This window comes from Saccopteryx bilineata, chromosome 2 (assembly GCF_036850765.1).
Source record: "Saccopteryx bilineata isolate mSacBil1 chromosome 2, mSacBil1_pri_phased_curated, whole genome shotgun sequence".
NCBI classification, from domain to species: domain Eukaryota; kingdom Metazoa; phylum Chordata; class Mammalia; order Chiroptera; family Emballonuridae; genus Saccopteryx; species Saccopteryx bilineata.
Window position 1 is genome coordinate 263,269,430 of NC_089491.1, and position 18,244 is coordinate 263,287,673.

The 18,244-nt window shown below is 46.3% G+C and overlaps 1 protein-coding gene across 6 annotated transcripts in view; it reads left to right on the top strand.

Moving 5' to 3' along the window:
• Positions 1–11,753, top strand: part of SPPL3 (signal peptide peptidase like 3) — a 147,821-nt gene extending 136,068 nt beyond the window's left edge. For all 6 annotated transcript variants that reach the window (XM_066260407.1, XM_066260409.1, XM_066260408.1 and 3 more), the window contains 3 exons: positions 1,652–1,851; positions 2,833–2,942; positions 9,944–11,753. In XM_066260407.1, the coding sequence (XP_066116504.1) occupies positions 1,652–1,851; positions 2,833–2,942; positions 9,944–10,015 (382 nt within the window). In that variant the 3' untranslated portion in view covers positions 10,016–11,753. The remainder of the gene's footprint in view (positions 1–1,651; positions 1,852–2,832; positions 2,943–9,943) is intronic.
• The last annotated feature ends 6,491 nt before the right edge of the window (positions 11,754–18,244 follow it).

The window sequence follows — 18,244 nt, forward strand, 5'->3', positions numbered from 1 at the left end:
CCATCTTACAAATAAGGAAGAGAATACTGACTTGACTTGCAAAATTTATCACTTAAGTGATATAGGTGCTGCTTTTTATTATTGACTAATGTTATCAACACCCATGTGTTACTACTATTAATTCTCTCCAGCCAATTTAAAATACATTTACAGGAGATTCTGGATCTTTTTACTTCTAAGACATTTGTAAAAATTATGTCCTAATGCTTATATTTTACAGTTCCTGGTAATATAATCTTGGAAAAATTAATCTTCTGCTTTACTCCTGTGTCTAGTGGTAGTTGGGTGCTTTACTCCTGTGTCTGGTGGTAGTTAGGTGCTTATCTGAAGTCTCAGCAGTGAATGTGCGACAGATAGTGAACTGCTGGACATTTCTGGAGATGGCAGTGATTAAGCAGATCACTTGCTGTCATCTGCAAGGTGCTTTCCTAAAGTCCTGTGGGACTGGGTTGAAGACCTCTATTGCTGGTCCTCTTGTGGCATATAGTCTCTAAACTTTTTGTTTGTTTATTTATTTATTTATTTTTGTATTTTTTCGAAGCCAGAAACGGGGAGGCAGTCAGACAGACTCCTGTATGCCCCCAACCAGGATCCATCCGGCATGCCCACCAGGGGGCAATGCTCTGCCCATCCAGGGCGTCGCTGTCTTGCGACCAGAGCCATTCTAGCACCTGAGGCAGAGGCCACAGAGCCATCCTCAGCGCCCGGGCCATCTTTGCTCCAATGGAGCCTTGGCTGCAGGAAGGGAAGAGAGAGACAGAGAGGAAAGAGAGGGGGAGGGGTGGAGAAGCAGATGGGCGCTTCTCCTGTGTGCCCTGGCCGGGAATCGAACCCAGGACTCCCACACGCCAGGCCGATGCTCTACCACTGAGCCAACTGTCCAGGGCCTTTTTTTTTTTACAGAGACAGAGAGTCAGATAGAGACAGACAGACAGGAATGGAGAGAGATGAGAAGCATCAATCATCAGTTTTTTGTTGTGACACCTTAGTTGTTCATTGATTGCTTTCTCATATGTGCCTTGACCCCGTGGGGCTATAGCAGACCGAGTGACCCCTTGCTTGAGCCAGCGACCTTGGGTTCAGGCTAGTGAGCTTTGCTCAAACCAGATGAGCCCGCGCTCAAGCTGGCGACCTTGGGGTCTCGAACCTGGGTCCTCCGCATCCTAGTCTGACGCTCTATCCACTGCGCCACTGCCTGGTCAGGCTAAACTTTTTATTTTTTAAGTGAGAGAAGGGGAGATAGACTCCTGCATGTGCCCTACTGGGATTTACCCGGCAACCCCCGTTTGGGGTCGATGCGCGAATCAGCTGAGCTATCCTCAGCACCTGGGGTCAGTGTTTGAACCAGCTGAGCCACTGGCTGAGAGAAGGGGGAGAGGGAGGGGAAGATAAGCAAATGGTTGCTTCTCCTGTGTGCCCTGACTGGGGATAGAACCCAGGACGGTCGCACACCAGGCCAACACTATCCACTGAGCCAACTGGCCAGGACTAATCTCTAAACTCTTTAAAAACTAGTGTTCAACCAGTAAAGATTTCCATCTACCATTCAGATAAGTTCTTTGGCTTTTTAAAAAGCTGACAGATTTTGCACAGGAAGGAGAGAACAGAATTATAGAGTGTGGCATCGCTGACATGTGACACTGCGTTCCAGCTCCACTGGCAGTCACTTCTCCATGTTGGGCATTGGAGACATTGTGATGCCCGGACTCCTGTTGTGCTTTGTCCTTCGTTATGACAACTACAAAAAACAAGCCAATGGTGACTCCTGTGGTGCCTCTGGACCCGCCAACATCTCTGGACGCATGCAGAAGGTCTCCTACTTTCACTGCACCCTCATTGGATACTTCGTGGGTAAGAGAGGCCAGCACCTGCATTTGTACCCCCTTTCTGGCTGTCCTCTACCCCCGGAATTAAACCAGGTCTTTTAGCTGCAGACGCTGGGTGAAGGAAGAGCAGTGACTGGTTGCTGTCCATAGGCGACCAGGAAGGAAAGCATCCCCAAGCCCACAGCCTGCTAGCACAGATGGCGGACCCGTCTGTGCTAGCCAGCCCAGGCCCCCGGGTCTGAAGAACGTTGTAGTAAGAGTGTGCTTTGGCCTCAAAGTCAAGAACACCTACAATCTAATGATCCTGGGTCAGTCTGGGTGCTTATTTAAAAATCTTCAGCTCGAATTTAATGAATGTCATGTGTATTTTCTACTTTATTAAGCATACTGCCCTTCATGTTCTCTCTCAGACTCCCCCCAGGATAGTTCTTCTCTAGCAAGCTCACTTACAGGCAGCTGAGAGGGCGTGGCCAGGCGGGGCACACGGGGAAGGGCGTGGGGAGGTGCCTTTCTCACCTCCTACTCATGTCAGCGCCTCCCTCCATCTGTAACACTTCCAATATGTGGATGTATTCGGTCTGAAAACAGGGACTGGGCAAATGCTGTTTCCCTCCAGACAGATGGGAGGCTCCAGGAGGTAAAACACCTTAACCAAGGCTACAGAGCTCTTGTAAGTAACAGAGCTGAAACTGGAACCTGGGCTTCCTGCCTCCGAGTCAGACACCACATACCACAGGAGACAAAGGGAGATTGGTCACTCAGGGCCAAAGTGCGGGCTCAGACCAGAGCACCAAGTGCGAGTTGGGCTGGTCACAGGTCCTTGGAATTCTAGAGTTGATGTTTTTTAAACTGCTGAAACTGGGCATTTACACCCTACTCATAGGATGGCCTATGTCTCATTAGATCTGTACGCTCTTGGGACTGCCAGGGTGCGTCCAGGTGACAGATAACTGCCCTCAGGGCCTGCCCCTGGGAGTTATTCACAGCCGCCTCTCTATTTTCATAGGTCTGCTCACTGCTACGGTGGCATCGCGCATTCACCGAGCGGCCCAGCCTGCACTTCTCTATTTGGTGCCATTTACCTTATTGCCACTTCTCACAATGGCCTATTTAAAGGTGAGAGAAGCAGTTATAATTCTGTGAAAGCAATAACTGGCATTGATCCTGGACTTGGGTATGTATTCTCCTTGTTGGAGGTGGTTCTACTTAAGCTCCTCAGCTCTTGATCTTGACAACAGGGTTTTGTTCTTTTGTTTTACTAACCTGATATTAGCAACCTCTTCCAGATTCTTGCAGCCACTGGCAGAAAATGCTAATGGGTGAGACCACTACACCACCTGCTCATGGATAATTAACTGAAGTCCCCACAGCCCAGCTGCAGAGACTTCCTGCTCCTCCTAAAAGCAGCACCCTGTTGCCACCCAACAGCTCTTTTAATAGTCTGCATTAAAGTTTGGAAATAGGAGCAAGCAGAAACAACAGGGTGTCAGCACAGCCACCTGGCGTCTTTCCAGTGAGACGCTCTGCCAGGCAGGCTTAGTGCCTCAGGCTGTGAGTGCCTGCTTGGCTCCAAGTGGCTTTCCAAAACTCCCCAGCACATGAAGCTTGCACAGAGGTCTCTTCCACAGGACCCTTTCATACAGCGGACCAGGTAGAGACTATGAAGGCTAGAGCGCGGCAGCAGTTCTCTGGGTCAGAGGGACCGCTGAACACCACTGTTTACATTCCCTGTCCACCGCCATAGTGGGGGCAGAGCCTCTGTCCACATGCTCTGGCCGGCCTGCCTGCATTCTGTTCCTGGACACATTGCCTGAGTCCATTTCTGCCTAAACAGAGGGAGCAGGCAGGACCCACAGGGCTGTTACATGCACCTGGCCTCCTCGTTTGCAGCTGCTCCAGCTCAGTAGGCCACTGCCCCAGACACCTAAAGCACCTGCTCAGCTCCTACCATCCTGCCAAAACCACCCTGCAGTCTACACAAGGCATACTTCTACATAAAGCCACTTTTCCAAGACTTTCGGAAGACAGAACTATTTTCTCTTAACTCATAGAAAGAAAGTCAAAGACAAAAAAATCTCTCACATGAAGGAACAAGAAAAAATCTCAGGAGAAAAATTGAATGGAGGCCCTGGCCAGTTGGCTCAGTGGTAGAGCGTCGGCCTGGCATGCAGACGTCCCGGGTTCGATTCCCAGCCAGGGCACACAGGAGAAGCGCCCATCTGCTTCTCCACCCCTCCCCCTCTCCTTCCTCTCTCTCTCTTCCCCTCCCGCAGCCAAGGCTCCATTGGAGCAAAGATGGCCCGGGCACTGAGGATGGATCTATGGCCTTTGCCTCAGGCGCTAGAATGGCTCTGGTTGCAACAGAGCGATGCCCCAGATGGACAGAGTATCGCCCCCTGGTGGGCATGCTGAGTGGATGCCGGTCGGGTGCATGCTGGAGTCTGACTGCCTCCCCGTTTCCAACTTCAGAAAAATACAAAAAAAAAGAAAAATTGAATGGAAACACAATTATTAGCCTGATAAAGAATTCAGAATGGTGATAAGTCTCTTCACCAGACTTGAAAATGGAATGGAGGGACTTAGGTAGTACGTGAACAAAGAGAGCCAAGCAGACCTGGAGAACGTAACAAACACACTGGGTTGGCTAACACAGAGCAGATCAGTGGCCTAGAAGATGGAGCAGGGGAAATCAACAACTCGGAGCAGATGGAAGAGGAAAGGGTTTAAATACATAAGAATAGCTTAAGGGACCTCTGGGATAACAGTGGTGCTCAAGTACTTGCAGTATAGGGATCCTAGAAAGAAACGACAGAAAGGGACAGGAATTCCTTAATTTAGTTAAAGAAATAATGGCTGAAAACTTTTCTAATCCAGGAAAGGAAGCAGGCATCCAGGTCTGTCTAGGCAGCACAGAGAGTTCTAAATAAGATGAACAAGGAGACCCACACCAAGACATATTGTGGTTAAAAGGGCAAAAGTTAATAGACACAATCTTGAAGCAAATGAGTAAAACGAGAAAAGAACCTACAGTGTGGAATAACCTACTGAACAAGGTTATTCAGAATTGAAGGAGAGACGAGAATTTCCCAGACAAACACTGAAGTATTTCATTACAATTAAGCCAGCTTTACAAGAAACAGTCAAGGGTCATCTTTAAGTAGAAAAGGAAAGGCCATGACCAGAAATAAATATCCAGATAGTAAATAAATACAGCAAATCAGACAAAAGCTACTACAAAGGTTAAAAGAATAAAGTATTAAACTACAGTAAGTAGTTTGGAGATACACAACATAAAAAGGTCTAAGGTATGACATGTGCTGCCTCAAAAACGCCCACACCTGTCTTCCCTCTCAGGCGCGCATCTCCTAAACTCTAAAGGTCCCCACAGACTTGCTATCAGGGGAGCAATGGCGGTGGCGGCGGTGGCAGCAGCAGCTTATACCAAGCTAACCCCCTACACCTTTCTCCAGGGCCCCTTTTCTCGACTTCCCAGTGAGCTGATAACAGTCCCGCCTTGCCTCATTTTTTTCCTACATTTCCAGTGAGCCAAAGAAGCCGCACCTAGGTACTCCTGGTGCTTCTCTCCTACTCCTTCCTGATTTCACTGGCCCCAGCTTTCTTAACATACTCTAAAAACTGACATCAAGAACATAAAGCATAAGGAGGGATGTAAAATGTAGTCCTTATATATTTGAACTTAAACACCAATCAGCTTAAAATAGACTATTACAGATAAAGACAGCTATCTATGAACCTCATGGTAACCAAAAGCCTATAAAAGATAAAGAACAAAGAGAAAGGAACCTAAACAGATTTAAAAAAAAACAGCAAAACAAGAAAAAGCAAAACATAAGGGAAGAGATCAAGAGCAGAAGAAAATGGAGGACAACTATAAAAACAATGAACAAAATGGCAATAAGTGCATACTTATCAATAATTACTTTAAATGTAAATGGAGTAAATGCTCCAATAGGAAGACATAAGATGGCTGAATGGACTTTTTAAAAAACATGACCTATCTCTACAAGGGACTCACTTCATATCGAAAGACAGATTGAAAGTTGAAGGGATGAAAAAGGAACACCTAATATGAAAAGTGATTATTAATGAACATAAAGGGAGAAATTCACAGTATAGTAGGGGATTTTAATACCCCATTCACATCAGTGGCTAGATCATCCAGACATAAAATAATGAAACAATGACCTTAAATGTCATATTAGATGAGAGCAATTTAAACTGCAAAATACTTCCAGACTAGAGGGTGGCATAGGTAAACACAGCACCCAAATCCCCCCAAAACCACATCACAATTACAACTAAACTACAGAACCACCATCGTTCAGAGCCACCTGAAGTCTAGCTGCATAGAAGTCCTACAACTAGGAATTTAAAGAAGCAGCCACATCAAGACTGGTAGGGACGGAGGACCAGGCTGGTCCCACCCCAACTTGCGGTTTTTTAAAATTGGGAAGGAGGTCCCTGTTGAGGAGTGAGGGGTCCCAGGGTTCCAGAGCCAGGAGAACTCCCCATAATTTCTGGCTGTAAAAACCAATGAGGGTGGTGGTTGAATGACATGGAGAGAGGTAGGAGTCACAGGCAGCTTCTCTTAAAGGGCCCATGCACGTACTTGGGCTCACTCCCTGTGAGTAGGCTTGAAAATGTTTAAGTATTTATATGCACAGAAAGGTAAAAAATACTATGGTAAGACAAACATCTGTCCAAGTTGCATTTAATAGGTAAATGTACCTGTTATAGCTTACATACAAATTCTACAGAACTATCTTATTTGTAACCTGGGGACTGTCTGAACAGAGAACATTTTGACAATTGCCAGACAGGAGGGGTTTTGGGGAAATGGGTGAAAAAAGTATTACAGAATAGTCATAGGGATGTAAAAGTACAGCATAGAGGATATAATCATTCTGATAACTGTATGGTATCAAATGGGTATGAGACATCAGAATGAACACTTAGTAAGTTATATAATGCCTGATCACTGGGTTGTACACCTGAAACTAATATAATATTGTATGTCAACTGTAACTAAAAATTAAAAAAATTACTTAAAACTGCAGAATACACATTTTTTTTTCCAAACACACACAAACCATTCTCCAGGATAGATCCACATTAGGCCACAAATCAAGATTCAACAAGAATGAAACCATAGCAGACATCTTTTCTGACCACAGTGACATGAAACTAGAAATCAACTAGGGAAACAAATGAAAAGTAAGAGCAAGTTTTCAAAATTTATGGGATGCGCCAAAAGCCATTCTAAGAGGGAAGTTCATAGCTATACAGGCCTACATCAGGAGACAAGAAGATTCCAAGTTAAACTCTACACCTAAAGGAATTAGAAAAAGAAAAACAAAACAAATAAGTAGAAGGAAGGAAATAGTTAAGATCAGAAATAAAATAGATCTTGACCAGGCAGTGGTGCAGTGGATAAAGCACAGGCTCACCAGCTTGAATGTTGGATCATAGGCGTGACCCCATGGTCACTGGCTTGAGCCCAAGGTTGCTAGCTGAGCTGTAGCCCCCTGGTCAAGGCACATATGAGAAAGTAGTCAGTGAATAACTAAGGTGCTGCAACGAAGAGTTGATGCTTCTCATCTCTCTCCCTTCCTGTCTGTCCCTATTTCTCTTGCTAAAAAATAAAATTTAAAAACAAAATATCAATAAAGCTAAGAGCTGGTTCTTTGAAAAGATAGAAAAATCTTGAGCCAAACTCATCAAGAAAAAGAGAACCAGGATTGGGGTTCTCACCAGAACCCACAAGGCTGGCACCTAGGTCTTAGACTTTCAACCTCCAGAACTCAGAAATAAATTTGTTTATAAGCCAAAATAAAAAAGAGCTTAAATAAATACAAATGAAAGAATTTACAACTGATAGCACAGAAATACAAAAAATTAAGCACTATAAAACAAGTATATGCCAGCAAATATAATTTAAAAGAAATGGATTAATTACCAGAAGTGTAACCTTCCAAGACTGGAGCAAGAAGTACTACAAAGTTTGAATAGACTATGAAATGCTAGCAATGAAATTGAAGCAGTAATTTAAAGAAACAGCTTTCAACAAATAAACATCCAGAACCAGATGGTTTCACATGTGAATTCTACCAAACATTCAAAGAAGAAAATATTTATCCTTGTTAAACTATTTCAAAAAATTGAAAAGGGATGCTTACAAAGTCATTTTATTTTATTTATTTATTTTTTTTTTGTATTTTTCTGAAGCTGGAAACGGGGAGAGACAGTCAGACAGACTCCCGCATGTGCCCGACTGGGATCCACCCGGCAAGCCCACCAGGGGTGACGCTCTGCCCACCAGGGGGCGATGCTCTGCCCCTCTGGGGCGTCGCTCTGTCGTGACCAGAGCCACTCTAGCGCCTGGGGCAGAGGCCAAGGAGCCATCCCCAGCGCCCGGGCCATCCTTACTCCAATGGAGCCTTGGCTGCGGGAGGGGAAGAGAGAGACAGAGAGGAAGGAGGGGGTGGGGGTGGAGAAGCAAATGGGCGCTTCCCCTATGTGCCCTGGCCGGGAATCGAACCCAGGTCCCCCGCACTCCAGGCCAACGCTCTACCGCTGAGCCAACCAGCCAGGGCCTACAAAGTCATTTTATAGGCCAGCATTACCCTGATACCAAAGCCAGATAAAGAACATTACAAAAAAAAGAAAGTGGCAGTCAGTAGCCTCCATAAATATAGATTTAAAAATTCTCAACAAAATATTAGCAAGCCAGATTCAAATTCTCAAGAATATATTAGCAAGCCAGATTCAGCAATGCATTGTATATTATGACTAAGTGGGATTCATCCCAAGGGTGATTCAACATCCAGCAATCAAGCAATGTACTACATCATGTTAACCAAATAATTGATAACCATATGATCATCTCAGTGGATGCATCTAACAAAGTTCAGCATCCTTTTATGTGAAAAACTCAGTGTGCATAGATAGAATATATATTTTTCTCAATATAATAAAGGCCGTACATACCTAAAGCTAATATTAAATTCAGTAGTGAAAAGCTGAAAGCTTTTCTTCTAAGATCAGGAACAAGACAAATGTGCTCACTGTTACTTAGGCACAGCAGTCAGATAAATAATAGGCATTCCAAATTAGACAACTCAGTATCTGCAGATGATATGATACTGTATGTAGAAACTAAAGACTCTACCAATCAACTACTTGGAACAAATGACTGTAGTTGCAGAATGTAAAGTCAGTGTACAGAAATTGTTGTATTTCTATACATCAACAGTGAACAATCAGAAGATGAAATTAAGACAGTCCTGTTTACAAATGCATCAAAATATATTTGTAAGAATAAACTTAATCAGAGATGATAGACCTGTACTCTGAAAACTACAATATAAGACATTGAAGAAAACATTGAATGAGATAGAAATAAATGGAAGGACATACCTTGCTCATGGATTGGAAGAATATTCTTAAAATGTCCCTATGACCTAAAGTAGCATACAGATTCTGTACAATCCTTATTAAGATACTATGTAATCTCACTTATATGTGGAATCTAAGAAAAAACCTTAAATCAATAAAGTTTGAAAATAGAAAAATTTAAAAACTAGACTTGGAGCATTATTTTATTTACAAGATTTCTATTTGCAATTCCATTTTAGAGGAGAGGAAACAGGTAAATCAATTTGCCTAGACCCCTTGGTCGGCACACCGAGCCATATGTGGCTCTTTGGCCCCTTGAATGTGGCTCTTCCACAAAATACCACGTGCAGGCGCTACCTCGATAAGGAATGTACCTACCTATATAGTTTAAGTTTAAATAATTTGGCTCTCAAAAGAAATTTCAATCGTTGTACTCTTGATATTTGGCTCTGTTGACTAATGAGTTTGCCGACCACTGGACCATCTTCTGACTCATGAGTGATAGAACTTGTACCAGGACAGAGTTAGTGAAAGCCCTTCCTTGCTCACAGAAGGGCTAGTGGGTTCTTCATAGAATGGTGGGTTACTCTTCAGTCAGTAAAATGTGAACATTCTTTGATACTCCTCAGAAGCAGCCTGAGATCAAGAATTTGTGTGCCTGTGATTAAACCTGTAACTTAGTCAAGTTCCTTCTTTCCCAGGGTGACCTCCGGCGGATGTGGTCTGAGCCGTTCCACTCCAAGTCCAGCAGCTCCCGATTCCTGGAAGTATGATGGAGCATGGAGAGTGACCAGAATGGCCATCTTAGTCCTTTTCTGTCAACGCGTGGTTTTGTTTCCTCTTAGAGTTGGCCTGGTACTCGGAGATGTACCTACCTGTTTCAGGAACTGACATGGGATTGGATCTGGCATTGGAAGGGAGCTTGTTTGCAGGAGCACGGTGCCAGCACCCTGCCTGGGGCCTTCTCTTGTGCCGTGGTAGAGGTGGAGCCCTCCTGCAGTGACGGACCCTCCCCAGCGCTCCTTCCTCTCCCCGTTTTTATGGACTTGCACCAGACTGTTACCTTTTGGGGATGGAGATGTGACTGTTTAAAACTGACAATGGCAAGGAGTCGATCTAGACCTTTTGAACACTAAAAGGATGAAAAACATTAGCAAACCGAAGTTTCTTCAGTGAACCCTCAAGAACTTTGGGACCAGTATCCTATGGGGGACGCAGCTTCAGAGAACTGAGACAGAAGCTCTTCTGTCGTTATATTCTTCTTTCCTTTTTTTGGATTTATTAAATATTTTCTGTGGTGTGAAGTGACTTATTAAATCCACAGACATTGAGTGACTTCTTACAACATACACATACGAATTGTTGTAAAGAGTTCATGTCCACCCAGATGTTGTGTTGGAAGTGAACGAGGGCACGGTTTTTATACATACACACACACATAGATATATATGAATAAACAAACTTAAACCCTGCTAAGATCATGCTGTGTAGCAGACAGGGGCTTGCTGTAATTGTTAGCATGTAGAGCCACTGACTCGGGCTTTCTTGTATATGGATAAGCTGCTGTCTTTTCCTCCACAATTGAACGTGCAGTTAAAAACCAGTATAGTATTTGTACTGATATACTCATGGACTTTAAGGGGACTCTCATTTGGTTTTGATCAGCGTAGCAAATTAGGGATGAAAAGAAACCTTTTTGGCCCTTTTTTTGTTTTTACAGGCTTCTCCTTTACGACGTTTTTATTAGTACTTTCTTCTTGAACCAATGCATGTATTATAGCTGCAGGTGTCTTTGTGCTTTCAGATCATAGTAATGTACTACTTGTAAATACATTTTTCTATTTTCTATATTTTGTATTATTTTTTTTTTTTTTTTTGGCATTTTGTTTCATTGGTGTGCTGTATTTTCCATGCCCTCACTCCTTTAAGAAAAAAAAAGGAAAAAAACAATCCTGTCCTTGCTGTTGTAATTATGGTCTTGGTTTACCTGTGGTGACAGCTGGGTACTGGGGACAGTTGTCAGGTGCCCCTCTGCAGTGCATCCTACATTCCAGCAATTGTGGAGAGAGCAAGCTGCCCTGCCCCCTTTGAGTCTGGCCATGCGCTGCAGTCTGGGCTGGAGCCAGCGTTCCGGTGGTGACCAGCGTGAGTGATGTCCCCTTGCCGTCGAGCAGCCCCAGCCTGATAAGAAACTGGCCATTGTTCAGCCGCAGAGAGAAGCCCGGAGTTGGCCTGCACTGACAGCAGAGGCCAGAGAAGGAAGGGCCCGTATCCCGCTTTGTCCCCTGTGCAGGTGACTGCCTCTGCCTTGACCTGTGTGATGAACGGGTGTGCAGTGATGCCTGCCTGCAGTGGGCAGCGTGGTGGGCAGCACTACAGGCGATGTGTCTCGTGTCGTCAGGGAAATGTGAAGCGATTGGGACGGTGCATTTCTCTGTGTCTTCAAATCCTGCTGAGGGCTGTTTTGTTGGGTTTCTTTGTTTTTTTTTTAATAAATTGCTCCTTTCTAGACTTTGTCACCTCATCTTCACTTTTGGTTGTTGGTACCAGAGGTCCCATCACCTCCTACCTGCTCTGTTTGTCCCAGAAGACTAATGGGAAGACCCTCTGTCTCCAGATGGGGTCTCCTGCAGCTCTAGCTCGGTCCTGAGATGTCAGAACCAAAGGTTCTGTTGTCCCCAGAACTCAGAACGGCCTCTGGATTTGGTAAAGACCAGAGTACACTCCTATACTCACTGCCGGTCCACCACACTTCTTCCTCAGCTCTCCAGGATGCTGATGGCTAATCAGGAGACCCGGGTGGGGACAGGGGTTCTATCAGAGTGACTCCAATTAAAGGTAGGTGCCAGGAAATGGTTAGAAATACCCTGGCAGTTGGTCGTTTTAATTTTTCTAGCTTCTCATACAAAAACTAAATCCCAAACAGAAGAAATGTAACTTTCCGTTATTCTCACTTCTGGGCAAGTTTTGGGGGGGAGGGGAATGCCCTACACTGGGACTCCTGAATGTAATTTGGACTTCAGTTGCGAGTCTTCTAAGACCTTAAAACTTGAGCAGAAAAACTGCATAAATTTTTTTTTTCTGTATTTTTCCGAAGTTAGAAACGGGGAGGCAGTCAGACTCCCACATGCGCCCGACCAGGATCCACCCCGCATGCCCAGGAGGGGGGGATGCTCAGCCCATCTGGGGCATTCTGTTGTGGCCGGAGCAATTCTAGCGCCTGAGGCAGAGGCCATGGAGCCATCCTCAGCGCCCAGGCCAACTTTGCTCCAATGGAGCCTTGGCTGCAGGAGGGGAAGAGAGAGAGAAAGGAACCCTGGACTTAAACACACCGGGCCGACGCTTTACTGCTGAGCCAATGGGCCAGGGCCGCACATATTCATTTTAAAATCAACCACAGCAGGCCCTGGCCGGTTGGCTCAGCGGTAGAGCATTGGCCTAGCGTGCGGAGGACCCGGGTTCAATTCCCGGCCAGGGCACACAGAAGCGCCCATTTGCTTCTCCACCCCTCCGCCGCGCTTTCCTCTCTGTCTCTCTCTTCCCCTCCCGCAGCCAAGGCTCCATTGGAGCAGAGATGGCCCGGGCGCTGGGCATGGCTCTGTGGCCTCTGCCTCAGGCGCTAGAGTGGCTCTGGTCGCGGCAGAACGACGCCCAGGATGGGCAGAGCATCGCCCCCTGGTGGGCAGAGCGTCGCCCCTGGTGGGCGTGCCGGGTGGATCTCAGTTGGGCGCATGCGGGAGTCTGTCTGACTGTCTCTCCCCGTTTCCAGCTTCAGAAAAATGAAAAAATGAAAAAAAAAAAAAAATCAACCACAGCAGACACTAGAATTTCCCCAGTTTGGAAGTAGCTCCCTTTTGAAGAGGGAGCTGCAGCAAAGCACATGCTTTCAGTGCCCACTTACATCTCCCCTCTGCCCTCCGCGATACACTTTGTCCTTGTCTCCTTTTTTTCTGGTTTCTCAGCTATTCTGAGTTTGGGGTTTCTCTAAGAAGTCTTGAGCATTAGGCAAGTTGTATTTCCAAAGCTGCATCCTGGACCCCATTCCTTTCTCACTACTCTGAGGTTCTTCCCCAAAGAGCCTGCATGTTGGAACTCCCAAAGGGAATTTTCTTCTTTCTAATCTGAGCTAATGAAGAGATGCCAGCCAGGTTTATGCAAAGCCAAGCATGTTCCATTACTGTTCTTCCAGCTCACGTCTTTTCTGGATAAGATAGCTCCACAGCTCCCTGTTTACACTGCGGTGGAGAGGACTTTGGGAGGTGTAGGCTTCTATCTGAATCGCCTTGTGGCCTGCCAGCACAGGCCTTGGTTAAACAGGTAAGTTATCTTAGCCACTTGGGGGGGGGGACCAGTTCTCCGTAAGGGTGAAGGAGAGGAAGTTCTGTTTTGCCAATGAAGTGTTAAAAGATAGAATCTGCTGCCTGCATAGCAGCTCACATTACTGCCAACCAGCTCCACTGTTGTCTCTGTAGACAGAGGTGTTTTGTAAAGCCTAACCTTTATGTCAGAGCCTCAGTGTTGCAGTTTTGTATACCGGTGCAGAGCACTGGTCAAGAACAGCACAGTTCTCCCCAGGAGCGGGGCGGGCGGGGCAGGCCCCTGGGGTGTCTGGTCCTGCCCTGCTGCTGGCCTGGACAAACTCTGCCCTTTGCTAAGTCAGTTTCTTTGGTGGTTTCCAACAATGAACTCACTTCAAGAACAATGGCTCCTAACACAGGTATCTGTACTGAAATGCTGCAAATCAAGTCATGGAACTCGGGCCGCTTCCATCTTCTTGGGGGGACATACCAGGTAAGAGCTTCTTAGTCTAGAAATTATTTCTATTTTATGCAATTTATGGACTGCTATTTGCAAGACTCTAAACTCTTGACTTCTCTTGTTTGTGGAGCCTCTCCCAGGACAGTGGCCCCACTTCCTTGACCTTGTCAGCCATACTCGTTTCCTCCTTAGCCTTTCCCTTGGCATTCCAAGCCCCTTACAGGGAATCCATTTGTGGTCAGTTGGTCATGTTTCAGCATCAGCTCTGTCAGGCACTGGGTACTCAGCCAACCAAACCAACCATCCTGCTCCTCACTCGAGTGCCCCAATGCAAGGTTGCTTTAGCACCTGACGTGGGGAAAGAGAAGTGGCAGTTGTCTGCACACACCAGATACCAGATGATGCAACACTGAGCTGAGAGCTTATCCAGAGTATTGTACCCACAACTCGGGGTCCTGCTGCAAGTAGCAGAGCTGGGAATGCTGTTTCTCAGGACTGGGCCAGCCTAAGACGCTCGAGAGCAGGGTTACAAATGCTCCTTATTCCCGGCCCACTGGGGCAAGAGGAGCCTGGAGCCCCTGAAGGACATGGGCCATCGTTTGACCAAGCACACTGGTCTCGACAGCACAGATCAGAAGTCCCACTACTGAGAGCCAGGCGTTAGGAGGCGTTTTGTAGCAGTGGTCACCTCAGTGCTATAGAGGTCTTAGACATGAGGTGTTGTTAGAAACGCATGTGGCAGACTCGGCCTTAGTTCACAGTCCCTTCAGTCTGGATTTTTTCCTAGTCAGTTTCTTAACTTCCAAAAAGTCTGTTCCCTGATGGGTAGAGCCTATGAAAGATGCTGTTGTGTCTGTGGGTCCACCTGTTTTGAAGGCCTGGACTTGGAGGCAGGTGCCGGCCCTCCCTTCAGCCCTAAGCAATGTGGAGAGTCATGTCCTCGGTAATGGACTGGAAGTACCACAGGAGCTGTGGTTGAGTAATGCAAGTGTACACATCTGTTTAAATCTGATTATTTTAATTGCATTCTGACTCCACAAAGTAGTGTGTAGAGTGCACAGAAAACACAGTAGACCAATAAACGCAGTGTTAGTAGTGCCTAACAAACACTCGTTTAATCCTTTAAGATTAAGGAACTAAGAGAGGGGCTCTGTCACTAGCCCAACGCCCCAAGTGGCCACATGAGAGATGAGTGCCATCTTGTGTGTCCCAAGGCTTCCAATGCCATGTCTATGCTTGCAACTCCTGTTTGTTTTTCTTTAGCTTTAGCTGCCTTGTGGTACTGTGTAAGCAAGACAGGGCCTGTTGGGTAGACAGCTTGGAGACCATGGTGAGGGCCAGGCGACCGGAGGCCCACTAGGTGACACCTAGTGGCACAGGCCCAGAGTGTGTGAGAGGCAGTTGAAAGGACCAGGGCACTAGGATGGGGGCTGGGAGGGGCGGGGGAGCGGCACTGTCCCCAACTGTCCCGCGGGCACACCCATGACTCATCCCTCGGACGCTCTGCCACCGTGGAGGCCAGGGCTGCTTCTCCCCTGTACAGCAAGGCCTCGGCCTCTCTTTGAAATCAGTTTCTGCTTCAACCTCCAAAACTCAGGTGCACCCGTTGCCCCCAGAAACCCAGGCAGGCCGAGCGGACCTTCGCTAGGAAGTTGATGGGCAACGAGTCTGCGGGTGAGGCAGGGGAGCTGGCACCCAGAGTCCTGAGGCGGGAATGCTGGCAGGGGCCATCTTGCTGCCCTCTCTCCATCTCTTTGGCCCCCGGACACCCACGTCCTGTCTTGCATTCCTAACAAGGCAGAAGCCCACGGCCCACAGCTTGGCAGACTTCCCGACCCACAGTCTCAAGTCTACTTCCCTCTCCTGAACTGGTTCCCGTTCCATTGTCGTCCTGGGTCTAGTGAGACTCCCAGGACTCAGTGGGGGCCGGAGCTTGCTGTCAGCCTCCTCTGTTCCAGGCCTCTGTCGACCAGCAAGCCAGTGGCGAGTTTTTAACCATAAGCCTGGTCCAGTTCTGGGTCTTGACATTTTCCTCACACACTGCGGGGCTTGGTACAAAGGGGTGGTGGTGGGTGTCCCTCCACTGCCACAGCTCCTCAGGGAAGGGCCCAGCCAGGGTCCCTCACCTGGTCAGGTTTAAGAAGCCACCTCCCAGAGCCCTGAGGGCCGGCCCTGAGCCACTGTCACTAGGTCAACCATGGCCAGTGAAGGTGCTCACAGCAGCAGCACGAAGTGTCCCCAGCACAGGACACAGAGAACCCTGGAGGGAACTCTTGCAGTAACACAGCTGGAATGGATTCCGCCTGAGGGATCCTGAACAATTTGGTTGCTTAACACCAATATCAACCTCTAACCTGATTCTACAAACACACAAGGTCATCTTTTTCTCTACTTTTGATTTTTTTTCCTGATAAGTGCTACCTCTCCCCTCCTTTACTTCAGTGTACTTTAGAGCAGTGGTCTCCAACCTTTTTTGGGCCGCGGACCGGTTTAATGTCAGAAAATATTTTCACAGACCGGCCTTTAGGGTGGGACGGATAAATGTATCATGTGACCGAGACAAGCGTCAAGAGTGAATCTTAGACGAATGTAACAGAGGGAATCTGGTCATTTAAAAAAAAAAAAACATTTTTCAGACTTAAATATAAATAAAATGGAAATAATGTAAGTTATTTATTCTTTCTCTGTGGACTGGTACCAAATGGCCCACGAACCAGTACCGGTCCGCGGCCCCGGGGGTTGGGGACCACTGCGTTAGAGGCCCACTTGTGTCGGGAGCCGATCAACAACTGCTGGCTGACAAGGTCACAGCAGGAGAAGACCCACAACTGCTGGCTGACAAGGTCACAGCAGAGAAGACCAACGGCTGCTGGTTGACAGAGTCACCGCAGTGAAGACCAATGGCTGCAGGTTGACAAAGTCACCCAAAGGAGAGACACAACGATACTTCCCCCTTTGACTTTTTGAATTAATCTGGCCTTATATCCCCCTTTTTCTGGGTGTGTGCTATTATTTATGGCACAGGGATAATAGTACCGTGCTTTCCCTGTAGATTTGTAGTAATTTCTTTGGAAATGAGACAGAGGGTGTGAGTTCCACAGAAAAGCCTGTAAGCCCCTTGAACTGGGCTCGTAAACATGGGGCTGGCTATGATATCCCTCGTAAAGGGTTAAGTTTGTAGGAGAATTTCTTCTTATTAATCATGTTAGAAAGAATAGATTGTGACTTGTGAATGGGTAGGAGGCAGTGGCTGTGCACAGAGCACCTTTCGGCCTTCACTTAATTCATCATTTTTCCTCCCTAGCCTTTTCATGTGATAGAGTAGAGAAACTTTTCTTTCTTCTTGCTTACCTGACCTGCAGATGGTGGAACACTCTGAGAAGAATATAGTTAGAACTTAACTAGTGTGTGAATATAGTAAATAAATAAAATTTGACTAGACAATAGAATCTTAGGAAAGGAGTAAGGGAATGGCCCGTTGCATGGCCTGGGATGGGAATGCAGTCAGCAAGAAAAGAATGTTTTGCTAAGAGACTTGTTTTATGACTAAAGGCAGTTGCTGGGCTTTCTCAGTGAGACATTCTCATGAGATTTATATACTTTCCAAGGTTTTTCATTCAGATAATAAAGAGGAATATGGAAGAATCCATAGAAGCAATAGCAATTAATGCCTTCTGATATTATGTTGCTACTGAGCTATCTTGCAGGTGCACTCTATATATCTTTAAGCAAAAGTTACTCTTGATGTTATGACAATTTCTTAATAAGCAAGCCTTTTGAAGTCTTGTGAGAAAAATTAGGACACTGCATGAACTCAAGGCCATTTGCCTGAGCAAGCGGTGGTCCTTTGCTAGTCCTTAATGATTTCGTCTGTTAATCTCTCTCTGCCCCTTGACTCACAACAACAGTAAAGTTGAGTTATTAGTTAGTACTAATCCTTTAAAAGCTTTTACCAATGTTGTTATCACTATTCAAGTTATTTTTTAGTTGTACTTTGAATGATTTGCCACCTGATTTGTAGTTTATAGATATAAATTAACTGTTATCTGGAAACATGTAAACATAGTGAAACAGAAACAATGATTAATACCATGTAATTGTAACTTGGTGTGAGTGTATAAAAAAGGAGCTGTAGGCCCTGGCCGGTTAGCTCAGCGGTAGAGCGTCGGCCTGGTGTGCGGGGGACCTGGGTTTGATTCCCGGCCAGGGCACATAGGAGAAGCGCCCATTTGCTTCTCCACCCC